This window comes from Pleurodeles waltl, chromosome 10 (assembly GCF_031143425.1).
Source record: "Pleurodeles waltl isolate 20211129_DDA chromosome 10, aPleWal1.hap1.20221129, whole genome shotgun sequence".
NCBI lineage: Eukaryota > Metazoa > Chordata > Amphibia > Caudata > Salamandridae > Pleurodeles > Pleurodeles waltl.
The window spans coordinates 512,528,375-512,555,651 of NC_090449.1; the positions used below are offsets into that span (position 1 = coordinate 512,528,375).

At 47.1% G+C, this 27,277-nt stretch overlaps 1 protein-coding gene across 6 annotated transcripts in view; it reads right to left on the minus strand.

Annotated features, from left to right (window-relative positions):
* Positions 1-27,277, minus strand: part of KIF9 (kinesin family member 9) — a 483,408-nt gene that overhangs the window by 309,838 nt on the left and 146,293 nt on the right. For all 6 annotated transcript variants that reach the window (XM_069210940.1, XM_069210938.1, XM_069210939.1 and 3 more), the window contains one exon: positions 8,657-8,747. In XM_069210940.1, coding sequence (XP_069067041.1) covers positions 8,657-8,747 — 91 coding nt within the window. The remainder of the gene's footprint in view (positions 1-8,656; positions 8,748-27,277) is intronic.

Genomic DNA, 27,277 nt, shown 5'->3' on the forward strand with positions numbered 1-27,277 from the left:
GATGCAACCAGCGGGACCAGTGACCTCTGAGGACTGACCTGCACTTAAAGGACCAAGAACCCCCCGAGGACAGCGGCTCTGTCCAAAAACAGCAACCAAGAAACCAACTTTAAAAAGACTTCTGCCTCACTCTGGAAGCGTGAGTCTTCACACTCTGCACCCGATGCCCCTGGCTCAAGTTCAAGAGAACCAACACTGCAGAGAGGACCCCCATGTGACTCCAACGATGTGGACACCCTGAGTCAACCTCCCTGCACCCCCACAGCGATGCCTGCAGAGAGGATCCAGAGGCTCCCCCTGACCGCGAATGCCTGGTAACAAAAGAACCAGACGCCTGGACAAATCACTGCACCCGCAGTCCCCAGGACTGAAAGGAACCAACCTCCGGTGCAGGAGTGACCAGCAGGCGGCCCTCATCCTATCCCAGTCAGTGGTTGGCCCGAGAAGCCCCCGTGCCCTGCCTGCATCGCCAGAGTGACCCCCGGACCCCTTCATTGCTTTCAACGCAAAACCCGACACCTACTTTGCACACTGCACCCGGCCGTCCCTATGCCGCTGAGGGTGTATTTTGTCTGCCTGTGTGTGTCCCCCCCCAGTGCTCTATCAAACCCCCCTGGTCTGCTCCCTGAGGACACAGGTACTTACCTGCTATCAGACTGGAAGCGGAGCACCCCTGTTCTCCATAGGCACCTAGGTTATTTGGGCCCTACTTTGACCTCTGCTCCTGACCGGCTCTGTGTTGCTGGTGCTGGGTGTTTGGGGTTGACTTGAACCCCTAGCCGTGGGCTGCCTATGCCCAGGAGACTGAACTTGTAAGTGCTTTAATTGCCTGAGAAACTAACCAATACTCACCTCGCCCAGGAACTGTTGATTTTTGCAGTGTCCACTTTTAAAATAGCTTATTGCCATTTTTGCCAAAACTGTGTATACTGCTGTTTTTATTCAAAGTTCCATACTTACCTGTGTGAAGTATCTTACAATTTATGTACTTACCTAAATTCTGAATCTTCTGGTTCTAAAATAAATTAAGAAAATAATATTTTTTAATATAAAATCCTATTGGCCTGGAGTTAAGTCTTTGAATGTGTGTTCTTATTTATTGCCTGTGTGTGTACAACAAATGCTTAACACTACCCTCTGATAAGCCTAATGCTCGACCACAGTACCACAAAATAGAGCATTAGCATTATCTAATTTTGCCACTATCAACTTCTAAGGGGAACTCTTGGACTCTGTACACACTATCTCTCACTTTGAGATAGTAAATACAAAACCAACTTCCTACACAGTGTTTGAGGACTTATAGATAGGGTGAGAGAATTAAGAGCCTAACTTCACAGGCTTTAGTGATAGCTAGAGGCACAAATCAGGGCTGTCCATACCCAACTCCTGTTTGCCCTGTACATGGAGTCATTTTTGAAGTGGATCTGAAGAAATGGGCTGATCAACGACATCTCTCTTAGCTGCCAGAACCTTAAGATGCATTATACGCTGATGACGTCTTGCTGGCACTTACCCAGCCCTCCACGTCCCTACCGGCTCTTTTAGGTGAATTGGAGCAACTGTGCCCTGTGTTGGGCTTCAAAGTAAACATCCAAAAATCCCAGGTGCTTAATCTCATGGTACCCCAGCATGACAAATTCTGCCTGGAGTGACAAGTCCCCTTCCCGTGGGCAAAACATTGGGTTCCCTACCACAACCTCAAAATATGCCCCTCCCCAGAGAAGACACCCAAGTCCAACTACACCGTCCTATTTGCCACAGCTTTACTAGATCTACAAACATGGAAAAGTGGAGGCCTTTCGTGCTATGGCTAAACAACAGAGCTGCAGTCAAAGTGACTCTATTGCCCCAAATACTGTATGTCATGCAAACACTTCCCCTACAGCCTCCCCTGCACCTGCTTGGTAAGCTACAACACATGATGGAGGTATATATCGGGGGGCAAGAAACCCGGCATGGCTCTGAAATGGGCATACCTGCCAGTGGAAGAAGGAGGTCTGGGTGTCCTGCACCTTACTCACTACTGTCTCACAGCCCAGCTCCGCTACGTGGTAGAATGTAACCAACCACTCACTAAGAAGCATTGGTGATTTATAGACCAGGGCTTTGCTGGGATGCAGATATGGAAAGTGCCCTGGCTCCTCAAATGAATATGCCTCATCGGAGTGCACATTTCATCCCTTGTATGGGCCATAGTAGAGGCATGGGATAGAATTATGGTCTCCAAGGGCCTCTCAACACCTTCCTCTGACCTACCCCCACTTGGCAACCCTGAATTCCCCCTGCTTAGATAGTCTCCACCAACCAGATCTGAAAAATGGTGCAATGCAAAAGTACTGGAGACCTTTTTGACCTCATAGGCCTCTTGGAGTTTCAGCAGGCAAAGAGAAACTACGGGCTCCCCTCTGAGGAGATCTGGTGCAATGTGGCCATGTAGCACTGGCTCACCAAACGCCAGGTTTGCCCCACAGCCAGGAGACCTCTAACAAAGTTCAAAAAGTGGCTGGTCACGAAGATGGGACACAAAAGATTGCTCTCAGCTATACACATGTTTTTAAATAAGCTGTTGGAGAGTACCAACTCACCAGCACAAACGATGATGGGAAGAGGAATTGGAACTAACTTTCACTCCCAAAGAATAGACCGATATTCTCAATATGTCAAGGGTCTCCTCCTTCAGTGCAGTGGGCACTGAAGTACTGCTTAAAATAATGCACTATTGGTACTATACCCCGTGAGGATGGCGAAATGGAGGTCCGGCAGCCGAGAGGGCTGCTGGCGCGACTGCGACCACAAAAGCACCCTGATGCACCCTCTCTGTCATTGCTCCAAACGTAGTGGCAGCTTATGGGAGGGGAAAGGAGCAGGGCGGCACGTGGCGGGGCAGAGGGGAGTAATAAAATTAAATAATATATTTTTTAAAACTTACCTTAATGCCGCGCTGCTCCACTCCTCCGTCCTCGAGTGCAAGCACAGGCTCCCAGCCTGCCCTGCAGCCAATCCTGACGCTGCTCAGAACAGCGTCAGGATTGGCTAGGAGCACCCATCCAGGGCGCTCCCACACAGACTAGGAGCCTGGGCCTGCTCCCTCCAGCCGAGCAACACAGTGCCGGGCTGGAGAGAGCACAGTGCGCATGTGTGTTTGGCTGGCACGAGACGGCCGTCCAAACACAAATGCGCTCTCATGGGATTGCACAGTGCACTCTTCTTCGTCACAGTCCGTGGCCCCACCCATTTTATTATGAAACGATAATAAACATAGTTTATTATTGTTTTGTATTAAAGGGTTTGCAGCTGCTGGTGGGGGTGACACTCCTTCACCCTAGCAGAGGTGCCCCCTTTGTCCAAACGTAAACAATACTGGGAAAAGGGCCTGAGGGACGTTAATGAGATCCTTGGCAGTGATGCCCAAGCCTTTCCCAGCTACACCCTGCTGGAACTTCCCAATGTACTATCCACTCCACTTCCATAAAGGCAAAGCTATTGTTATGGCACTGTGTGGAGTTATCACCTCTAAGTGGGGCACAAATTCCTCGCTCATGCATGCAGACCGGTTACATCACCTTTGGGACGTTATTGGCATTTAATAACGTACCACATTCATTGATAACAAACTGCTGCACTTCGATAAAACGTGGGACCCATGCCTTCCCATTCTTTCACAAGACTTTCCCAAACTCTCTTATCTAACTAGCTCCGGGTCCTCAGACTCACATAGTCGGAGCCCATTCTTAGCCACCTGGGTGGAAAAGGACTAACTTGAACCTGACACCCTGTATTGCTCAACAAGGAGACCCCTCTACTTATTAGTGAGGTTGCTTCAGCAGTGGAGACTACTCTTCTCTCCCAGTTCCTAAACCCCTCTGGTTACCCCCATTCCCCTCTCCTTGGTAATGGAGATCACCACCCCCTTGTTCGTCTCCACCTTTTCCCTACTCCCCCACCTCAATCTGTACCTCACCGGTCTATGGATGTAGATGAGAGTATGTGGTACTGTTTATAATGAATAAAGAGATTTAAACCATAAAGTAAAAAACATAAATCTTATCTTTGACAGTGCAATACCTGGAAATGAACCAGAAAAATGTGTAGTCCAAGAAATCCAATGGTAGAGGGAAGGGCAGGGAAAAAAACAAAAGCAAAAAAGTTTAGAAAACATATGAGACCATTGTAAGGTTTGACAAGCAGCAGGTAAGGCCTGTGAGTCCTCTCTCATTGACTGAGGAACGGGGAAAGGGAATGCCTTCTGATGTTAAGTGTATCTGTAAAACACTCTATCACCCGCTAGAGTATCCTGCTGCTGATCCATCTTATGGAGGCCCTTGTGGTCTGCCCCTGTGGTCTGCAGATGGTATTCAAGTTGATCAGGTCTGGGGCAGTCACACCAGGAGATAAGATATCACCTCAAGTATCGCATTGACACTTACTTGAAATTACAGTGTCTCTACTTAGCAAACCAACTCCCTGTCCCTTCAAAACGCTATGTGTGGATTTATCAGAGGACTTTATTTTAGAGCATCAATGTTGTTCCTGAATATGGTGGAGTTATGCTGTGTGTGGTCCACTGGAGCTGTACCCTGGCCAGGACATTTATAGCATTTATTGTTTTCGGTTTGTTTGCTCTGAACTAGAAGACAATCCGCACAAAATCAGGTCAAAGGGACATAATTAAACAGCTACGACGAAAGCACCAAATGCAGTGTATCCCTCATAGTTTTAGACCATGGTTTCAACACATATTTTGCATCAATAATAACTATGTCACAGAAAAAAAGGGCACTAGCGAAGGGAAATGGAAACATAGGAATGGTGGCTAGGATGGCTAAAGTACCAGATAAGGCTCCTTCTCCGTGTGTCCTGCTGACTCAACAAACCTTACCTGTCTATATCCACTGATCTAGTACTGGGATACCTTTTATCAATTGGATTTTATCAAGGTTTGCCAGTCTGCTGTGTGATGACCCCAAATCTGCACTAACATAAATATATACATATATAAATGTATATATAAATGTGCAAACATATATAAATTTGCAAACTATGTGCCCTCAGCCAAAGGCTTGGTCTCACCCCAGATCCTGGTATCTTTAATAACATGTAAGGAAATGTTAAAAAGGTAATGTGGTGTACTGTCTTTTAGTCCTAACTGTTGGTGGTCATTTGTCCTTTCAAGCAACAAGATGTATCACTAGATAACGTAATGACTGCCAGCCCTGGCCATTTCTACTCATTTGGCACAGGTAACACCAATAAAGTGTAACCTCAGTAGTGCACAATGTTTGTCTCTCTATCCAGACGCACACAAAGTCATTGCATGACCAAAGGTCGCAGGAGGGTTGTGTCACCTTTATGGTTGGTCTGTACACAATAGGAACAGTCATAAGACAAATGAGCACTATTTCTAAGTTATTTTAACATTATTTTATACCATTTTAACTTTGGAGAAAACATTTGGTAATTTTTCCTTGACTTGAAAAAGTACCCTGTGTAGATTACCTTAACGTGTATATTGCCTTAAGTCTAAATCGAGCAGTGGTAATTTACAAATGAAACGCAATGTGCCTCTAAGTTTTCTTTATCCACTTTGAAGACTTGACAATAATCTGAGTTTGAACTTTTTCCTATATAGCTGCAAATTTCTAAAGTGGTGATCATTTTACAAATGACGATAGACTGATGATAACAAGTGGCTAAGTTATCAATTTTTTGTATGAGTAACCACCTGGGGTTTTCCAAAATCTGCTTTGCATGCCACTAGAACTTTCCAACTTTACTTCAAGATTATGACAATCAATGAAGGCTTTAGGGCGTATTTCTATCTTGGGTACTGGTAATTAGTATTTTTGCTAAACCAGGAAAGAAAGCTATTGTGAATAGATTAGCTACTTGGGCCTTTGAAGTCACAGCAGAATCTGGGCATATGGGTGGGTTTATTTCTGAAACAAGGGGCTTTTGATGCTATGACATTATGGAACCAGCTTGGTGAGAGTTTGTCCTTAGCAAAGATCACAGAATCCATTTGAACTGGACAGGAAGTCACTGGTAAAACTCCCAGGGCTATCAACCAACTATAGTGAGCATAGGGTATGTCAAAGTATAGTAAAAAGTGTGAACATACAACTGACATTGAGCAACACAATCAGCTGGCCAGAGCTGACGTGGAACTTCAAACTGTGCTACATCTGAGCTGTCCTGCTTCCATGCAAAAGAGTTGTGTTGCTGAAGATGGAGTACTGTGGTTGAGAAAAACAACCTCCATTTCTCCAACTCTCCTGGAATTCGACCCTGGAAACCTAAATTAAAACCATGCCTGAAATGTGCCCTTGTGCCTGAAATCCAGAGGACATTGGATCTGGGTGCTCAATCCAATATGGGAGAAGGGAAAGGAGAAGGATGTAGCTTTCTAAGTGGAGAGCTCATTAGTAGAGCTTTCCAGCAGCAAAATGTTGAATTTGGAACACTGTGTCCCCTAGAGAAATGGAGTGCTGCGCCACTGGTTGTCACTGGTTTTCTCTGCACCTGTGTGGAGCAGGGATGCGAATCAATCAGGAACAAGAGGCAGTTTTTAAATTCTGACTATTGCTTGTTTGAAAAGCCACACATCGCCCATCTACATTAATAATCTTTGTAAACAGATTTGGGTAGTATTGAAGAACAAAGGCAATGCTACATCATAGATCATAAATTGATTTGACAAAGATGTGATCAGCCTGGCTTAGTCTCTATGAGCACCTACAAAATTTGTTGGTGATCTGGAACCTACTGTCAGGTTCCACATGGAGGGATCTGATGAACGCCTCTATGGCTCAGAATCCTTAGGTGAATATACTAGTGTAGCAATGCACACTGAGTAGGAACTGGGGGAAAACAAGGAAAAGGTAAGAAACACATGCTGGACCAGATTCTCCCTTCTATGGTTTTGTCTTGGGTGTAAGTATCGAAACTTCAGTGACTATTTGTTTAACTCAGGCATTGGTAGTTAACATACTTCCAGGACCACGAGACCAGCTATACAAAACTGTACACAGAAACTGAAAACCATCATGCATGGGAGCAGTATTAAAGGTCAAATCAGGCTTATCAGTCTTATCAGCAGAGGTCCCTATTACTAGCATCCAAGCAACCTGGATACCAGTTGGAGAACCCAGGAAGCTAAGTAGACCAACTGGACAGGAGCTAAGAACGTCAAAGGAACATAGATTTCCAGAAGTACCTTGATATAGCAAACATGTGACCCGAAAAGGGAACAGGGGAAGCCAAAAGGAACAGAAAGGGGTGAAAACGACAAAACTAGAGAAACCCAGTCATCGGGTGTGGATTATGACAAAGCAGAGATCCACACCATCCAAGTGACATGTTACCAGGTGTCTGCTCCATGTTGTTTTGGCCTTAAATACTGGCTCTGTCTACTGTCACATTGAATTGCACCCTAAATGAGTACGTGAAGGCATAAACACAATTGTGCACTCTAGTGTGTTTGTGCTTTAATTTCCATAGGCCTGTTCTCCAGAGTTTCCAAGCACTTTAAACCCCACACCTAAGTTCATGCCCAGTCCTAGGTACATTCTAACACATCCTCAGACTGGTTGCTGTGGCAGTTACTGCTAAAGCAGAGGAAGCAGTACACAAAGTAAGCACAAAGACAACTTTTTCGAATAGGCCCAACCTCCTTCTTAGGGGTGCCCAGACCATTCTCACACATCCTACCTTGAAATCCCATACAGCTGAAAAGACTCATAAAATAAATGTGCCGTTTTCTTATCTTTTAATATACTTGTTAATGGGCATCCATTGACAATAATGCCATTCCCAATGGCAGTCACCCAATGTGGTTTCCATTAAAATAAATAAATCAATTTGTATGAACTTTCGCTTGATACAACTTTTTGTAGCTTTCAGCGATAAGTTACATTTGATAAAATCGTGTTGCCTAACCTTTTTATTTTAGCCACTAACGTTTTAGTATTTGTGCTGGTGATTTCTGCTTCCATGAACACTCTGTCAGAGTTAATCTTTTGAGGCAAGAAAAATAGGAATGGGGAATAAAGAGAATGCATGTTGTGAGAAAAAACACCAGAGTTCTCTTTTGTGCCTGTGGGGGGGCCTTATTACCTTCAGAAGGACCATCTGTATTTATGACTTGTGTGGCAGCTCAGCTTTATCTTGATAAATCTCTACCCACTCCCTCAATCCTAAATTAAAGATGGCTTCTCACAGTCCCTTGTACTGCACGCAAAGATTAAGTACTAATAATTCACAACTATTTTTGCCTCATTTTTTGCCTTCTTCCACATTTTCGGACTGCTTGTTGGAGTATCTATAGTATTGCAAATCTTAGTGTCGTACTGAAAACATACCTTTTCTTTTGGTGCTTCTGCAATGTCATCAATAAAGGTTGTAACAAGGACAGACCCTATTGGTAATGGTCAGAAATAAGAGTAGTAGAAGTATCACTAATAATAGTAGTAGCAGAATCTATTGGTAATCTGCACAATCATACCAGTTACTTAAAAAGGATGAAGGAATCATGACTCAGAAATTAAAATAGGTGTGAACATTTTTTTTATTTCTGTGAGGTTTTCTGAATTACTTCATGTTCGCCATGAACACTCTAAGTGAAATTAGCCTCAAGAGTAAAAATGTTTACACTTACCTTGTGTGCTGCAACGAAAGCTGCAGCTTCACTTTTATCCATCACAGTATACTTGTGTCGTAACCTAGCTTCAACCTCTTGTTCTTGTTGGCTACCAAGAGAGAAAATTCATAATTTATTGTCAGGGTAATACAATAGTAAAGAGTTGTCATACCTCATGACAACAAACGATCACATAGGTAGGAATTATCTTAGGATGGAAAGGCAATTGCTATAGGCCAACATCTTAAGTGAAGAGCTCTAGCATGACATTTTACTTAGCCACTCAACCTCTAGTGTGTACCCCACAAACGTGTAAATAATATGGCTTTGCAACACCATTCACTTGAACCACCCCTGAAAAGAGATGCTCAGCAGCAACACATGTTCTCCCTCTCCTTAATGTATGTCTTTGTCATTCATATTCTAACTACAGAGCCAGAGCCCATTTCCTTTGAAGAGTTGAGATGTGAAGCAAGAGACCAAATGTTCAGCATTGAGTGAAAAATGAGATGGGTCAGGGAAAGGAAGAGAAAGCAAATGGTTTAGAACGCCAAGCTGGTGATGAGAATCATGAGATTGTTTAAAAATGAGCACACGAAAAAGTACTCCTTCACAGTTTTTAACTTTGTTCATGATTTTTGGGAACCGTAATTAAATGAGAGAGAAAAAAGAAGTGTCCTTTGTTTGGACCATAGGTATTAGTTTTCTAAAGCCAGACTGTGTCAGGGAAAAGCCAAGGTTTGTGTTGAGTTTGGGAAAAGGTTTACATGTTTTGTGATACGGGCAGATTAAGATAGTCAGAAATGGTAGTAGAAAGTGAATTAGTAGATTGATCAAGCAGAAGTAGAATGGATGTATATTGGGTAGACTCAGGAAGCAGGAAGAGGAAACCTTAGATGGGGTCAGCCTCATTCATTTTTTAAATGCTGCAGTAAGGAATAAGTTACTTACCTGTAACTGTAGTTTTCCAGTATTGGACACTTTCATAGATTCACATGCTTGAATCATTCCCCGTCGTCGAGATGGGAGTCCCCGGTGTAATATAAAAACTATGCCCAATTACATGTTAAAGCCCTAAAAGTATTAGGCCTCTAACTTAGAAACATATCACAGTTGTTTTGTAAAAAAGGAACAAACTTAAAAGACAACCAATCAGCTCACATCACCCTCTAGAACCCTCCTGTGAGGAGCTGACTTCCCTCAGATTTTCCAAGCACAAGTGTAGCAATACAGTTAGTACTGAGGAAATGAATGTGAGCTCCCCAGGGGAGGTGGGTGGGACGCATGTGAATCTATGGTGTCCAATACTGGAGAACTACAGTTACAGGGAAGTAACTTACTCCAGTATTAGAACTTTCATAGATTGACATGCTTGAATCAGAATAGCAAGCAGTGAATAACACATTTTCGACATTCATATAGTAACTAGCACTCTGAAATGCGAACCGGCATGACAATATGCACATAAACTTTCTTTATGATCTACAGCCTGGGGAGTAGAAAGGAATTACTTTAAAAGAAAATGTGAGATAATACAGAATAAGAGGATGGAGGGAGGGAAATATTTAGCTCACCTTCATTTGAACAGGTTTCTAAGGACTGCTTGCCCGACAGCTGCATCCCAAAGCAACTCTGTGTCCAAGAAGTAGTGCTGCGTGAAGGTGTGAGTTGTCCTCCATGTCGCAGCATGACAGATGTCCTGAATCAACACACCTGCGAACAGTGCACAGGACACAGATAAAGCTCTGGTAGAATGCGCTCTCTCACTTGTTTGCAATGGTCTACCTGCCTTCTGATGGCAGAAAATAATTGCGTCCTTAATCCATCGGGAAATAGTCTGTTTCGTCACAGAGTGCTCTTTCATAGCGGCACTGAAAGCTATAAACAACTGATTGGACTTCCGGAATGACTTTGTTCTGTCCAGATAGAATTTTATGTACCTCTTAAGATCGAGTGAATGCAGGGTCCTCTCTCCAGTAGTTTGAGGTTTCGGGGAAAAATATTTTAACACCACTGGTTCATTGATATGGAATTCTGAAGACACCTTAAGAATGAATTTGGGATTGGTGCCTAGAATCACTCTATCTTTTTTGAACTGCAAAAAAGGTTCTTGTATAGTGAAAGCTTGAATGTCACTAACTCTTTGTGCCAAAGTAAGGGCAAGAAGGAGAGTCACCTTCCAAGTGAGGTACTAGATGTCTGCCCTGTGGATGGGCTCAAAGGGCTCCTTCATGAGCTGCCCAAGGACGATGTTAAGTTGCCATGCTGGAGGTGGAGATTTCACTGGAGGAAAGGATCTGAAGAGACCTTTCAAGAATTGCTTCACTAATCTCAGAGAACATAAGGATGGTTTACCTGGTATCCTTCTGAATCGGGAAATAGCTGCCAAATGGACTCTAATTGACGAATGGGCAAGTCCAGAACGTGCCAGCTGCAAGAAGTACGGCAACACTGCCTCCGGGGCGGAGGAGAGAGGGTGTACATTCTGGGTTTCACACCACAAACAAAATCGCTTCCACTTTAGGCGGTATGATTTAATGGTGCAAGCTGCGCGTGCTTTAGCTAGCACTTCCCTGCACTCAGTTGGTAGGTCTAAATGGCCGAATTTGTTGAATTCAGGAGCCATGCGCACAAACTCAGAGACTTGGGATCCGGGGGCCTTACTTGTCCCCGGTTGATGGTAAGCAGCTCTGGAATTGGTCTGATCCTGATGGGTGGACAAGCAGACAGTTCTAGTAACTCAGTGTACTGCGGTTGACGCGGCCACGCTGGAGCTATCAGGATCATCTGGCAGGGTTCCGACTTCACCTTCCTGATCACCCTTTTGAGGAGAGGGATCGGAGGAAAGGCATATGCATAGATCCCTGACCATGCGATCGAAAATGCATCACCCCATTATCCCTGTTGGTGATGCTAACTTGCGGAATGTTGGCATTTGGCGTTCTGGGAGGATGCGAACAGATCCAGATTTGGTTTTCCCCACTGGTTGAATATTCCATCTAATGTCTGCTGGTCTAATTCCCACTCGTGAGGGAATGTTGCCAACCTGCTCAACGAATCTGCGATGGTATTCTGTAGGCCTGGGACATGCTCCGCTGTTATGTGGGCTAAGTGCTGAATGCACCATTTCCAGATGGTCTGCGCTTCTCGAGATAGCAGGTGAGAACGTGTTCCTCCTTGCTTGTTGAGGTAGTGCATTGTGTTGGTATTGTCTGTTCTGACAAGCACTGTTGACCCTCGAATCCTCGGAAGGAAGGCTTGCAAGGCATAATACATCGCTCTCAGCTCGAGAAGGTTTATGTGAAAAAGATGATGAGAAGGGGGCCATTTGCCACTCACCCGAAGGTCTTGCAGGCACGCACCCCATCCGGTGAGTGATGTATCTGTCGTTACGATCATTGGCGGAATCTGTGGCAAGAAGTTGAGACCTTTTGAGATGTTTTTGGGGATTGTCCACCAATCAAGAGAGTGGATCATGTGCCGTGTTATGAGGACCGTGTCCTCGAAGGATCCTTGTGCCTGCGTCCATTGTTCGTCCAGCTCCTCTTGAATTGGATGCATGCGCAGCCGACAGTACGGAATGAGACTTATGCATGAAGACATCATGCCTAGGTAGGACTTGTACTGATGAACTAAAAGACACCTTTTTCTTTGGAATTGCTTCGCTAGGGAGATTAACTTGTTTTGTCTGTCCAGCATTGGATAGGCTTTGGCCTGTTGCATGTCTAATATAGCCCCTAGGAAGGCTAACCGAGTCGAAGGTTGAAGGAACGATTTTTCCTTGTTTAGGGTAAGGCCTAAGTCCTTGAAAAGGCGCAGAGTCACCCTGGCTGACTTTCATGCTGACTGGACATCTGGACCTTTCACTAGCCAATTGTCTACATAAGGAAAAACCTGGTGCTTCTTTCTCCTTAGGTAGGCTGCAACTGGGGCCAAACATTTGGTGAAGATTCGTGGTGCTGAACGTAGCCCAACGAGGAGGACCTTGAACTGGAAGTGTTTGCCGTTGACCACAAACCTCAGGTACTTCCTGTGCAGTGTATGAATGGAAATATGGAAGTATGTGTCTTGAAGGTCTAGAGACGCCATAAAGTCTGCTCTGTATAAAAACTGGAGGACTTCTTGCAGGGTGACCATCTGAAATGTTTGTTTCTTGAGGTACTTGTTCAGCTCTCGCAAGTCTAGGATTAGCCTCCATAAGCGAGATTTTTTCCAAATGAGAAAGAAGCTGGAGTAGAAACCCTTCCCTCTCTGGGAATATGGAATGGCCTCTATGGCCCCTTTCTTTAGCATGGTTGCTACTTCTAAGTGAAGCAGACGAAGATGTGTTTGTCGAGTCTGGGATGCAGGCATTAATGGAGGGATCTGAATGAATTCCAACAGGTGCCCAATCGAATTACATCCTGCACCCACTTGTCCTTTGTTATTTGCCACCAGCGTTGGATATGATGTTTTAGGATCCCATGGAGGATTGTAGGAGAGGAGGGAGGAGGAACTGGCTGTAGACAGTCATTGTCTACGTGCAGACTCTTTAGATTGTCGCCCTGTCTTGTTCTTGTGGTAGGGCCTGGTGTAAGCCACGGGAGACGGTTGCCTCAGTTGATATTGTGGCCTAGAAAGTTGGAATGTGGTAGAGTAGGATGGATACCTATAGTGCTGGTATCCTCCGCGAAAGGAAGGTTGACTTCTGCCCCTGGCTCCTTGAAAAGGCACTGTAAAGAAATGGCTCCCTGTTGCAGTTACCCCCCACTTTTTGCCTGATACTGATGCTGACTTGACTGAGAAGTGTGCTGGGACCCTGCTAACCAGGCCCCAGCACCAGTGTTCTTTCACCTAAAATGTACCATTGATTCCACAATTGGCACACCCTGGCATCCAGATAAGTCCCTTGTAACTGGTACCTCTGGTACCAAGGGCCCTGATGCCAGGGAAGGTCTCTAAGGGCTGCAGCATGTGTTATGCCACCCTGGAGACCCCTCACTCAGCACAGACACACTGCTTACCAGCTTGTGTGTGCTAGTGAGAACAAAATGAGTAAGTCGACATGGCACTCCCCTCAGGGTGCCATGCCAGCCTCTCACTGCCTATGCAGTATAGGTAAGACACCCCTCTAGCAGGCCTTACAGCCCTAAGGCAGGGTGCACTATACCATAGGTGAGGGTACCAGTGCATGAGCACTGTACCCCTACAGTGTCTAAGCAAAACCTTAGACATTGTAAGTGCAGGGTAGCCATAAGAGTATATGGTCTGGGAGTCTGTTTTACACGAACTCCACAGCACCATAATGGCTACACTGAAAACTGGGAAGTTTGGTATCAAACTTCTCAGCACAATAAATGCACACTGATGCCAGTGTACATTTTATTGTAAAATACACCACAGAGGGCACCTTAGAGGTGCTCCCTGAAACTTAACCGACTATCTGTGTAGGCTGACTGGTTCCAGCAGCCTGCCACACTAGAGACATGTTGCTGGCCCCATGGGGAGAGTGCCTTTGTCACTCTGAGGCCAGTAACAAAGCCTGCACTGGGTGGAGATGCTAACACCTCCCCCAGGCAGGAGCTGTAACACCTGGCGGTGAGCCTCAAAGGCTCACCCCTTTGTCACAGCACAGCAGGGCACTCCAGCTTAGTGGAGTTGCCCGCCCCCTCCGGCCACGGCCCCCACTTTTGGCGGCAAGGCTGGAGGAAACAAAGAAAGCAACAAGGAGGAGTCACTGACCAGTCAGGACAGCCCCTAAGGTGTCCTGAGCTGAAGTGACTCTAACTTTTAGAAATCCTCCATCTTGCAGATGGAGGATTCCCCCAATAGGATTAGGGATGTGCCCCCCTCCCCTTGGGAGGAGGCACAAAGAGGGTGTACCCACCCTCAGGGCTAGTAGCCATTGGCTACTAACCCCCCAGACCTAAACACGCCCTTAAATTTAGTATTTAAGGGCTCTCCCTGAACCTAGAAACTAGATTCCTGCAACAACAAGAAGAAGGACTGCCTAGCTGAAAACCCCTGCAGAGGAAGACCAGAAGACAACAACTGCCTTGGCACCAGAAACTCACCGGCCTGTCTCCTGCCTTCCAAAGAACTCTGCTCCAGCGACGCCTTCCAAAGGGACCAGCGACCTCTGAATCCTCTGAGGACTGCCCTGCTTCAACGACGACAAGAAACTCCCGAGGACAGCGGACCTGCTCCAAAAAGACTGCAACTTTATCCAAAGGAGCAGCTTTAAAGAACCCTGCAATCTCCCCGCAAGAAGCGTGAGACTTGCAACACTGCACCCGGCGACCCCGACTCGGCTGGTGGAGAACCAACACCTCAGGGAGGACCCCCGGACTACTCTACGACTGTGAGTACCAAAACCTGTCCCCCCTGAGCCCCCACAGCGCCGCCTGCAGAGGGAATCCCGAGGCTTCCCCTGACCGCGACTCTCTGAAACCTAAGTCCCGACGCCTGGAAAAGACCCTGCACCCGCAGCCCCCAGGACCTGAAGGACCGGACTTTCACTGCAGAAGTGACCCCCAGGAGTCCCTCTCCCTTGCCCAAGTGGAGGTTTCCCCGAGGAAGCCCCCCCTTGCCTGCCTGCAGCGCTGAAGAGATCCCTTGATCTCTCATTGACTTCCATTGCGAACCCAACGCTTGTTCTAACACTGCACCCGGCCGCCCCCGCGCCGCTGAGGGTGAAATTTCTGTGTGGGCTTGTGTCCCCCCCGGTGCCCTACAAAACCCCCCTGGTCTGCCCCCCGAAGACGCGGGTACTTACCTGCTGGCAGACTGGAACCGGGGCACCCCCTTCTCTCCATTGGAGCCTATGCGTTTTGGGCACCACTTTGAACTCTGCACCTGACCAGCCCTGAGCTGCTGGTGTGGTAACTTTGGGGTTGCTCTGAACCCCCAACGGTGGGCTACCTTGGACCAAGAACTGAACCCTGTAAGTGTCTTACTTACCTGGTAAAACTAACAAAAACTTACCTCCCCCAGGAACTGTGAAAATTGCACTGTGTCCACTTTTAAAATAGCTATTTGTGAATAACTTGAAAAGTATACATGCAATTGAAATAATTCAAAGTTCCTAATGTACTTACCTGCAATACCTTTCAAACAAGATATTACATGTTAAATTTGAACCTGTGGTTCTTAAAATAAACTAAGAAAATATATTTTTCTATACAAAACCTATTGGCTGGATTTGTCTCTGAGTGTGTGTACCTCATTTATTGTCTATGTGTATGTACAACAAATGCTTAACACTACTCCTTGGATAAGCCTACTGCTCGACCACACTACCACAAAATAGAGCATTAGTATTATCTCTTTTTACCACTATTTTACCTCTAAGGGGAACCCTTGGACTCTGTGCATGCTATTCCTTACTTTGAAATAGCACATACAGAGCCAACTTCCTACATTGGTGGATCAGCGGTGGGGTACAAGACTTTGCATTTGCTGGACTACTCAGCCAATACCTGATCACACGACAAATTCAAAAATTGTCATTAGAAATTGATTTTTGCAATTTGAAAAGTTTTCTAAATTCTTTAAAGTCCTGCTAGGGCCTTGTGTTAGTCCCTGTTAGCATTTCTTTTAGAGTTTAAAAGTTTGTAAAAGTTTGAATTAGATTCTAGAACTAGTTTTAGATTCTTAAAAGCATTCCAACTTTTAGAAGAATAATGTCTAGTACAGAGATGAATGTGGTGGAACTCGACACCACACCTTACCTCCATCTCCAGATGAAAGAGCTAAGGTCACTCTGTAACATAAGAAAAATAACAATGGGCTCCAGACCTACCAAAGTACAGCTCCAGGAGCTGTTGGCAGAGTATGATAGAGCCAACCCCTCTGTGGATAACACAGAGGAGGATGATAGTGAACTGGAGGAAGAATCCCCTCCACCAGTCCTATCTAGGGAGAACAGGGCTTCTCAAGCCCTGACTCCAAAAATAATAGTCAGAGATGCTGGCTCCCTCACAGGAGGGTCCAGCCTCTCTGAAATCACTGAGGATAACTCCAGTGAAGAGGACATCCAGTTAGCCAGGATGGCCAAAAGATTGGCTTTGGAAAAACAGATCCTAGCCATAGAAAGGGAAAGACAAGAGATGGGCCTAGGACCCATCAATGGTGGCAGCAACATAACTAGGGTCAGAGATTCTCCTGACATGTTGAAAATCCCCAAAGGGATTGTAACTAAATATGAAGATGGTGATGACATCACCAAATGGTTCACAGCTTTTGAGAGGGCTTGTGAAACCAGAAAAGTGAACAAATCTCACTGGGGTGCTCTGCTTTGGGAAATGTTCACAGGAAAGTGTAGGGATAGACTCCTCACACTCTCTAAAAAAGATGCAGAATCTTATGACCTCATGAAGGGTACCCTGATTGAGGGCTTTGGATTCTCCACTGAGGAGTATAGAATTAGATTCAGGGGGGCTCAAAAATCCTCGAGCCAGACCTGGGTTGATTATGTTGACTACTCAGTGAAAACACTGGATGGTTGGGTAACTGGAAATGAAGTGTATGACTATGTTGGGCTTTATAATTTGTTTATGAAAGAACACATTTTAAGTAACTGCTTCAATGAAAAGTTGCATCAGTATCTGGTAGACCTAGGTCCAATTTCTCCCCAAGAATTGGGAAAGAAGGCAGACCACTGGGTCAAGACTAGGGTAACCAAAACTTCCACTGGGGGTGACCAAAAGAAAGGGGTTACAAAGCCTCCCCAGGAGAAAGTGGGTGACACTAGAAACAAAGAAAAAGAGTCCCCTGTAGGCCCCCAAAAACCAGACCAGGTGGGTGGGCCCAGAGACACAACCCATAACAAAGGTGGGTACCAGGGTAAGAGCTGGGATGCCACTAAGGCATGGTGCCATAACTGTAAACAGACAGGGCACCACACCAAGGACACTTCTTGTCCCAAAAACAAACCCCCTAGCAAAATCCCAGGGGTAACCAGTGTAGCCATTGGAGATGACTCCTCAGATGAGGAGGTCTTCATAGCCTTCAACTGGAAAAAGGGCCCAACAGGTGAGTTGGAGATTCCAGAGGGAAGTAGACACTTCCACCACCTACAGGTGAATGGAATCCCAGCCACTGCCCTGAGAGACACTTGTGCCAGTCACACTATTGTGCATGACAGGCTGGTGTTCTCAAACCAGTACATCCCAGGTGAGATGGCCAGAGTAAGAGTTAGCCCAGACAGGGTCACTGATAGGCCTGTGGCTTTTGTGCCCATAGAAGTGGGTGGGACTTTTAGCTGGAGAAGGGTGGTAGTCAGTACAGACCTCCCCTTGATTGTCTCCTTGGAAATGACTACCCAGAGGTTAGTCAGAGCCCAAGAGAGGAACTGGTCCAGTGCCAGTCCTCTCCCAAGGATTCTGGAGTGCCTGCCTCTGCAGTAAATGCAAGTAGGCCCCAGAAGAAAAAGAAAAGGAAACAGAGTAGGAAAGGTGGACAACCTTTAGCCAAGGTTCCAGCCAGCCAAGGAGATTCTGCTCCAGTAGGGGAGAACCCCAAAAGTGGCTCTGATAAAGTCCAACCTGACCCACAAGAAGTCCTGGCTAGTCAGGCAACTGTTAAGTCTGAGTGGGTGGCCCCTCAGCTAACAGAAGAAAGAGTGGAAAAAGGGTGTTTACTACAAGATGTGGTAACCCCCCACTCCAATACAGCAGACAGGCACCCTGAACCCAAAGAAGCCTGTAACTTAGCCCCTTCCCTTGTAGGTGAAGAGCTAAAGGTGTGGTTCTGGGCACTGACAGCTGTCAGTGGCCTCTGCTGGGTGTTAGCCTTTATGGCTGTACTATCCTTGGCATGGTGGTCAGACCCCATGCCAAATAGCAAGTTAGGCCCCCTGACCCTGTTGGTCATGGTGGGGTTACTCCAGCTCTGGGTAACCTCTTTGGGTAAGCTAGGGGTGACCCTGGCTAAAATAAGACTAGCAGAGGTGAATACCTCTAACCCCAAAATAGAGAGAATGGGTGGAGACATTAAAGACACAGACAAGAGGCAATTCAGACTAGGTCCTATCACTGTGGAAGTGGGTCAGTTCCCCAGAGGGAATGACCTGAGCAGGAGGATGTAAGGCAGAGTAGGCCCTGCAACAAACCAGCCTATTTCCTCTACTCTTCCTCGCCTCCCAGACTAGGAAGACTCTCCCAGCTTTGGCTGAGTCTCCTGGCCTGTGGGCTGGGGGGGGCTTGTGTAAAGAAATGGCTCCCTGTTGCAGTTACCCCCCACTTTTTGCCTGATACTGATGCTGACTTGACTGAGAAGTGTGCTGGGACCCTGCTAACCAGGCCCCAGCACCAGTGTTCTTTCACCTAAAATGTACCATTGATTCCACAATTGGCACACCCTGGCATCCAGATAAGTCCCTTGTAACTGGTACCTCTGGTACCAAGGGCCCTGATGCCAGGGAAGGTCTCTAAGGGCTGCAGCATGTGTTATGCCACCCTGGAGACCCCTCACTCAGCACAGACACACTGCTTACCAGCTTGTGTGTGCTAGTGAGAACAAAATGAGTAAGTCGACATGGCACTCCCCTCAGGGTGCCATGCCAGCCTCTCACTGCCTATGCAGTATAGGTAAGACACCCCTCTAGCAGGCCTTACAGCCCTAAGGCAGGGTGCACTATACCATAGGTGAGGGTACCAGTGCATGAGCACTGTACCCCTACAGTGTCTAAGCAAAACCTTAGACATTGTAAGTGCAGGGTAGCCATAAGAGTATATGGTCTGGGAGTCTGTTTTACATGACCTCCACAGCACCATAATGGCTACACTGAAAACTGGGAAGTTTGGTATCAAACTTCTCAGCACAATAAATGCACACTGATGCCAGTGTACATTTTATTGTAAAATACACCACAGAGGGCACCTTAGAGGTGCTCCCTGAAACTTAACCGACTATCTGTGCAGGCTGACTGGTTCCAGCAGCCTGCCACACTAGAGACATGTTGCTGGCCCCATGGGGAGAGTGCCTTTGTCACTCTGAGGCCAGTAACAAAGCCTGCACTGGGTGGAGATGCTAACACCTCCCCCAGGCAGGAGCTGTAACACCTGGCGGTGAGCCTCAAAGGCTCACCCCTTTGTCACAGCAGGGCACTCCAGCTTAGTGGAGTTGCCCGCCCCCTCCGGCCACGGCCCCCACTTTTGGCAGCAAGGCTGGAGGAAACAAAGAAAGCAACAAGGAGGAGTCACTGACCAGTCAGGACAGCCCCTAAGGTGTCCTGAGCTGAGGTGACTCTAACTTTTAGAAATCCTCCATCTTGCAGATGGAGGATTCCCCCAATAGGATTAGGGATGTGCCCCCCTCCCCTTGGGAGGAGGCACAAAGAGGGTGTACCCACCCTCAGGGCTAGTAGCCATTGGCTACTAACCCCCCAGACCTAAACACGCCCTTAAATTTAGTATTTAAGGGCTCTCCCTGAACCTAGAAACTAGATTCCTGCAACAACAAGAAGAAGGACTGCCTAGCTGAAAACCCCTGCAGAGGAAGACCAGAAGACAACAACTGCCTTGGCTCCAGAAACTCACCGGCCTGTCTCCTGCCTTCCAAAGAACTCTGCTCCAGCGACGCCTTCCAAAGGGACCAGCGACCTCTGAATCCTCTGAGGACTGCCCTGCTTCAACGACGACAAGAAACTCCTGAGGACAGCGGACCTGCTCCAAAAAAACTGCAACTTTATCCAAAGGAGCAGCTTTAAAGAACCCTGCAATCTCCCCGCAAGAAGCGTGAGACTTGCAACACTGCACCCGGCGACCCCGACTCGGCTGGTGGAGAACCAACACCTCAGGGAGGACCCCCGGACTACTCTACGACTGTGAGTACCAAAACCTGTCCCCCCTGAGCCCCCACAGCGCCGCCTGCAGAGGGAATCCCGAGGCTTCCCCTGACCGCGACTCTCTGAAACCTAAGTCCCGACGCCTGGAAAAGACCCTGCACCCGCAGCCCCCAGGACCTGAAGGACCGGACTTTCACTGCAGAAGTGACCCCCAGGAGTCCCTCTCCCTTGCCCAAGTGGAGGTTTCCCCGAGGAAGCCCCCCCTTACCTGCCTGCAGCGCTGAAGAGATCCCTTGATCTCTCATTGACTTCCATTGCGAACCCGACGCTTGTTCTAACACTGCACCCGGCCGCCCCCGCGCCGCTGAGGGTGAAATTTCTGTGTGGGCTTGTGTCCCCCCCGGTGCCCTACAAAACCCCCCTGGTCTGCCCCCCGAAGACGCGGGTACTTACCTGCTGGCAGACTGGAACCGGGGCACCCCCTTCTCTCCATTGGAGCCTATGCGTTTTGGGCACCACTTTGAACTCTGCACCTGACCGGCCCTGAGCTGCTGGTGTGGTAACTTTGGGGTTGCTCTGAACCCCCAACGGTGGGCTACCTTGGACCAAGAACTGAACCCTGTAAGTGTCTTACTTACCTGGTAAAACTAACAAAAACTTACCTCCCCCAGGAACTGTGAAAATTGCACTAAGTGTCCACTTTTAAAATAGCTATTTGTGAATAACTTGAAAAGTATACATGCAATTGAAATAATTCAAAGTTCCTAATGTACTTACCTGCAATACCTTTCAAACAAGATATTACATGTTAAATTTGAACCTGTGGTTCTTAAAATAAACTAAGAAAATATATTTTTCTATACAAAACCTATTGGCTGGATTTGTCTCTGAGTGTGTGTACCTCATTTATTGTCTATGTGTATGTACAACAAATGCTTAACACTACTCCTTGGATAAGCCTACTGCTCGACCACACTACCACAAAATAGAGCATTAGTATTATCTCTTTTTACCACTATTTTACCTCTAAGGGGAACCCTTGGACTCTGTGCATGCTATTCCTTACTTTGAAATAGCACATACAGAGCCAACTTCCTACAGGCACTTTCCTGTACTGCAGAGTGCCCAATGATCTTGCTGTCTCCGTATCTGACTTTATAGCCTGAAGAGCGTCGTCGACGTGCTTCCCAAAAAGCGCCTCTCCGTCATAGGGAAGATCCAGAATTTTTGTCTGCACCTCGGGTGAAAGTTAGTGGCTTTGAGCCAACCATGACGCCTCAAGACAGCTGACCCAGCGAGCAGTCTAAAGCCCATGGTGGCAATATCAAGCGTGCAATCAATGATCTCCACTGAAGATCATTGGCCCTCAATGAGCACCTTTTTTTGCTTCCGTTTTGGCATGCTTCGAAAGCTATTCTAAGGACTGGGCATGTCTGGCCAGAGCTGCCAATCATATCTACCAAGTAGAGCAAGGGAATTGGCCGCTCTTACCACAATAGCAGACATTGAGGAAAAACACTTGCCGATGTTATCTAAGCGTCTCCCCTCTTTATCTGGCGGTGTTGTCAACGGTGTGGAAGGGTTTCTGGAGCAACGTTGGGCAGCTTGCGAAATCACGGAGTCTGGTTTCGGGTGGCCTGAGACGCAAGCAGGAGCATCACCAGTGGGCTTATATTTTTTGTCCAACCTCGGCAGCACTGCAGGGACCGTTGCAGGATTCTGCATTATCTTCAAGCCCTGGCTCCAAACATGATCAATTATTGGTATAGCCCTGACCGTCTTTCTGTGAGGCTCCTTAAAATTGCAGAGGAAGCAATCCTGCTGAGTTGCAGGCATCGGAAGATCAAACCGTGTGGGTGCTCGCTCTAGCAGGTTATGAAAGCCACCAATGTCTTCCAGTGGAGACTCTACCACATGTGTCGCAGGAGATGCAGGCGCCTGTATGATATAATCATCCCACTCGTCATTCCCATTCTGGATTTCTCCTTCCTCTGCATCCCCTACAGAAGAGACTTGTTGCATTGGTGTAGAAAGTGTAGAATGTTGTGGCCTTGGTGGAGTTATATGAGGTGGTTGTTGGAACTGCTGGGGAGTTGGTGGCATAGCCGGAAGTATTGGTTGATGCACCGATGAAGGCTTTGAAGGAAAACGTTCCTTATAGTCCGCCAACATTGCTTGCAAGTCTGAAACCAACCCGGGGGGAAGACCTACCAACCCCAGCTGTTGCTGCTCATAATAGCTTTGGTCATAGTATGAACCATTGTCATCTGAATACTCCTGGCATTTAACCCATAACACAATGCCATCTTCCTCCGAGTCATCCTTATCTAACAGGTGCGAAGGTAAAAAGCTCGAAACCTTACTGGGAGATGTTACTGAGGGAGTCAGATGGTACTTCTTTACCTTTCTTTGTGCAGCATGGTCTGCCGACGAGAACAGAGCTAAGGAACATGTCTCTGTACTTTTGTTGTAATCTTCATCGTTGAGGAGAGATGAGATGCCACCGACGGTGGTGGTGTAGACAAAATGATCATCGGCGGTGGCACTGTCGACAAGAGCGCCGATGGATCGACTGTCATTGACGGTGGAAGCGTTGACGGTTGAGATGTCGTCAAAGATACGTCAACCGTTGTTGCTCCGTTGACGGTAGAAGCATCGTTGACGAGGCCGTTGTCGGCAGGGTCATCGCAACAGGTGTTCCGTCGAAGGATGCGTCAACGGTATCAGCACCGACGAAGTAAGTCTCATTGAAGAAAACTGCTGCAACGGCGAAGCAATAGGGTATGCCGTAGACGAGGATGAGCAGACTGTCGACGAAGAGTCGGTCGTTGCCACTGACAGTGTGACGGCCATGGATGTCATTGTTAAGGCATGAGCTGTCAATGGTGTCATGTCGATGATGATCCTGTCGACGGTACAGAAATTGGCTTCTTGAAGGTATGTTTTACCTTGAATGGTGGCGTTGAAGGCTCAGAAACAGGCTTCTTTTTTATTTTAAATCTGAAGCTTTAGATTTCACCTTCTTTGATGGGCTACATATTTTTGAGGACACCTCAGCTGATTTCTTTAAAGCCCTTTTGGGTGGTTCTTCTGAAGAAGCTTCAGCTTGTCTCTTCACAGGTGTTTTTACCACAGACACAGAAGAAGAGGCACTGTCCTTATCAGAAACTGGATTGTCTCTGGATTTCAGTTTTTGTAGCCAAAGTAGAAGGCGACCTTCTCTGTCCTTTAGTGTTTTAGTAGAAAAGGTCATACATACCTTGCATTCTCTAGTTTTATGGCTAGGATAGAGACAACATATGCAGTCCTTATGCTGGTCATCCACATGCAGTCTTTTCTTCATGCAGGTAGCACAGGCTTTAAAAAGCCCTTTCTTAGGTGTCTCTGACATAGTAGTCAGGTTGATCCACCTTGATTAACTCCTGAAGAGAAAAATAATCCAAATCTCCTCAGAAAGGATTTCTGAGAGAAAAACTGAGCAGAGCTCAAGGGAGACTCCTTAGCACAACATGCGGTGGAAAATCTGAGGGACGTCAGCTCCTCACAGAAGGGTTCTAGAAGGTGGTGTGAGCTGATTGGTTGTCTTTAAAGTTTGGTCCTTTTTTACAAAACAACTGTGATATGTTTCTAAGTCAGAGGCCTAATACTTTTAGAGCTTTAATATGCAATTGGGCATAGTTTTTATATTACACCTGGCGCTCCCATCTCGACGACGGGGAATGATTCAAGCATGTGAATCTATGAAAGTTCCAATACTGGAGTAAGTCATAGGAACTGATCTTATCCATTCATTTTATGACTTCACAAGACTGCTGTTCAATAATTCTGGTCTTCCTGTTGAAGGAACCTTTGAATCTCTGACTCTAAAGGCAACTCTTGTGGTCAAGGAAGCTGACCTCTTGAAAATCCACAAGAAGAAGAGTGTCCAAGGCTTATCCAGCAGGACTTATAATTTCCCAAGACTGTGAATGTGAAACCACCCAAAGAACCAGGTTAGCTGTGTCTACTTGGAGAAAAACATCAAGACTAGGCATGATAGAACCTTTGGCTGTGGTTGTGAATTGGAAGGGGGGGAGTGTTTTTCTCACTCAATCCCTAGGCTGGAGCCCAAAGAGCATTTTCTGAACTTTGGCAACTTTTGGGTCACTAGGTTCTAAGGAAATGCCTCCTTGGCATGGTTACCCCCTGACCTTTTGCCTTTGCTGGTGCTAAGTTTTGATTTGAAAGTGTGCTGAGGCCTGCTAACCAGGCCCCAGCACCAGTGTTCTTTCCCTAACCTGTACCTTTGTTTCCACAATTGGCACACCCTGGCATCCAGGTAAGTCCCTTGTAACTGGTACCCCTGGTACCAAGGGCCCTGATGCCAGGGAAGGTCTCTAAGGGATGCAGCATGTCTTATGCCACCCTGGGGACCCCTCACTCAGCACAGACACACTGCTTGCCAGCTTGTGTGTGCTGGTGGGGACAAAACGAATAAGTCGACATGGCACTCCCCTCAGGGTGCCATGCCAACCTCACACTGCCTATGCAGTATAGGTAAGTCACCCCTTTAGCAGGCCTTACAGCCCTAAGGCAGGGTGCACTATACCATAGGTGAGGGCACCAGTGCATGAGCACTGTGCCCCTACAGTGTCTAAGCAAAACCTTAGACATTGTAAGTGCAGGGTAGCCATAAGAGTATATGGTCTGGGAGTCTGTCATGCACGAACTCCACAGCACCATAATGGCTACACTGAAAACTGGGAAGTTTGGTATCAAACTTCTCAGCACAATAAATGCACACTGATGCCAGTGTACATTTTATTGTAACATACACCCCAGAGGGCACCTTAGAGGTGCCCCCTGAAACCTTAACCAACTACCCGTGTAGGCTGACTGGTTTTAGCAGCCTGCTACACTCGAGACATGTTGCTGGCCACATGGGGAGAGTGCCTTTGCCACTCTGTGGCTAGTAACAAAGCCTGTACTGGGTGGAGATGCTTATCACCTCCCCCTTGCAGGAACTGTAACACCTGGAGGTGAGCCTGAAAGGCTCACCCCCTTTGTTACAGAACCCCAGGGCATTCCAGCTAGTGGAGTTGCCCGCCCCTCCGGCCACGGCCCCACTTTTGGCGGCAAGGCCGGAGGAGATAATGAGAAAAACAAGGAGGAGTCACTGGCCAGTCAGGACAGCCCCTAAAGCAACCTGAGCTGAGGTTTGTCTGACGTTTAGAAATCCTCCATCTTGCAGATGGAGGATTCCCCCAATAGGGATAGGAATGTGACCCCCTCCCCTTGGGAGGAGGCACAAAGAGGGTGTAGCCACCCTCAGGGCTAGTAGCCATTGGCTACTGCCCTCCCAGACCTAAACACACCCCTAAATTCTGTATTTAGGGGCTCCCCAGAACCTAGGAACTCAGATTCCTGCAACCTAAGAAGAAGAGGACTGCTAAGCTGAAAAACCCTGCAGAGAAGACGGAGACACCAACTGCTTTGGCCCCAGCTCTACCGGCCTGTCTCCCCACTTCTAAAGACACTGCTCCAGCGACGCTTTCCCCAGGGACCAGCGACCTCTGAATCCTCAGAGGACTGCCCTGCTCTAGAAGAACCAAGAACTCCAGAGGACAGCGGCTCTGTTCACCCAAGACTGCAACTTTGTTACAAAGGAGCAACTTTAAAACAACTTGCGTTTCCCGCCGGAAGCGTGAGACTTGCTACTCTGCACCCGATGCCCCCGGCTCAACTTGTGGAGAACAAACACTTCAGGGAGGACTCCCCGGCGACTGCGAGACCGTGAGTAGCCAGAGTTGCCCCCCCTGAGCCCCCACAGCGACGCCTGCAGAGGGAATCCCGAGGCTCCCCCTGACCGCGACTGCCTGTTCCTCAGATCCCGACGCCTGGTAAAGACTTTGCACCCGCAGCCCCCAGGATCCAGTGCAGGAGTGACCCCCAGGAGGCCCTCTCCCTTGCCCAGGTGGTGGCTACCCCGAGGAGCCCCCCCCCCCTTGCCTGCATCGCTGAAGAGACCCCTTGGTCTCCCATTGATTTCTATTGGAAACCCGACGCGTGTTTGCACACTGCACCCGGCCACCCCCGTGCTGCTGAGGGTGTACTTTCTGTGCTAACTTGTGTCCCCCCTGGTGCCCTACAAAACCCCCCTGGTCTGCCCTCCGAAGACGCGGGTACTTACCTGCTGGCAAACTGGAACCGGGCACCCCCTTCTCCATTGAAGCCTATGCGTTTTGGGCACCACTTTGACCTCTGCACCTGACCGGCCCTGAGCTGCTGGTGTGGTAACTTTGGGGTTGCTCTGAACCCCCAACGATGGGCTACCTTGGACCCAAACTTGAACCCCGTAGGTGGTTTACTTACCTGCAAAAACTAACTAACTCTTACTCCCCCCAGGAACTGTGGAAAATTGCAGTGTCTAGTTTTAAAATAGCTATATGTGATTTATTTGAAAACTGTGTATGCTATTTTGATTATTCAAAGTTCCTAAAGTACCTACCTGCAATACCTTTCATTTGAAGTATTACATATAAAATTTTAACCTGTGGTTCTTAAAATAAACTAAGAAAATATATTTTTCTATACAAAAACCTATTGGCCTGGAATTGTCTTTGAGTGTGTGTTCCTCATTTATTGCTTGTGTATGTACAACAAATGCTTAACACTACTCCTTTGATAAGCCTACTGCTCGACCACACTACCACAAAATAGAGCATTAGTATTATCTCTTTTTGCCACTATCTTACCTGTAAGGGGAACCCTTGGACTCTGTGCATACTATTCCTTACTTTGAAATAGTGCATACAGAGCCAACTTCCTACACTAGGGCATCAGTTATAAAACCTTTCCTAAATGTTCTAAAATTATGAACAATTATTTTGGTT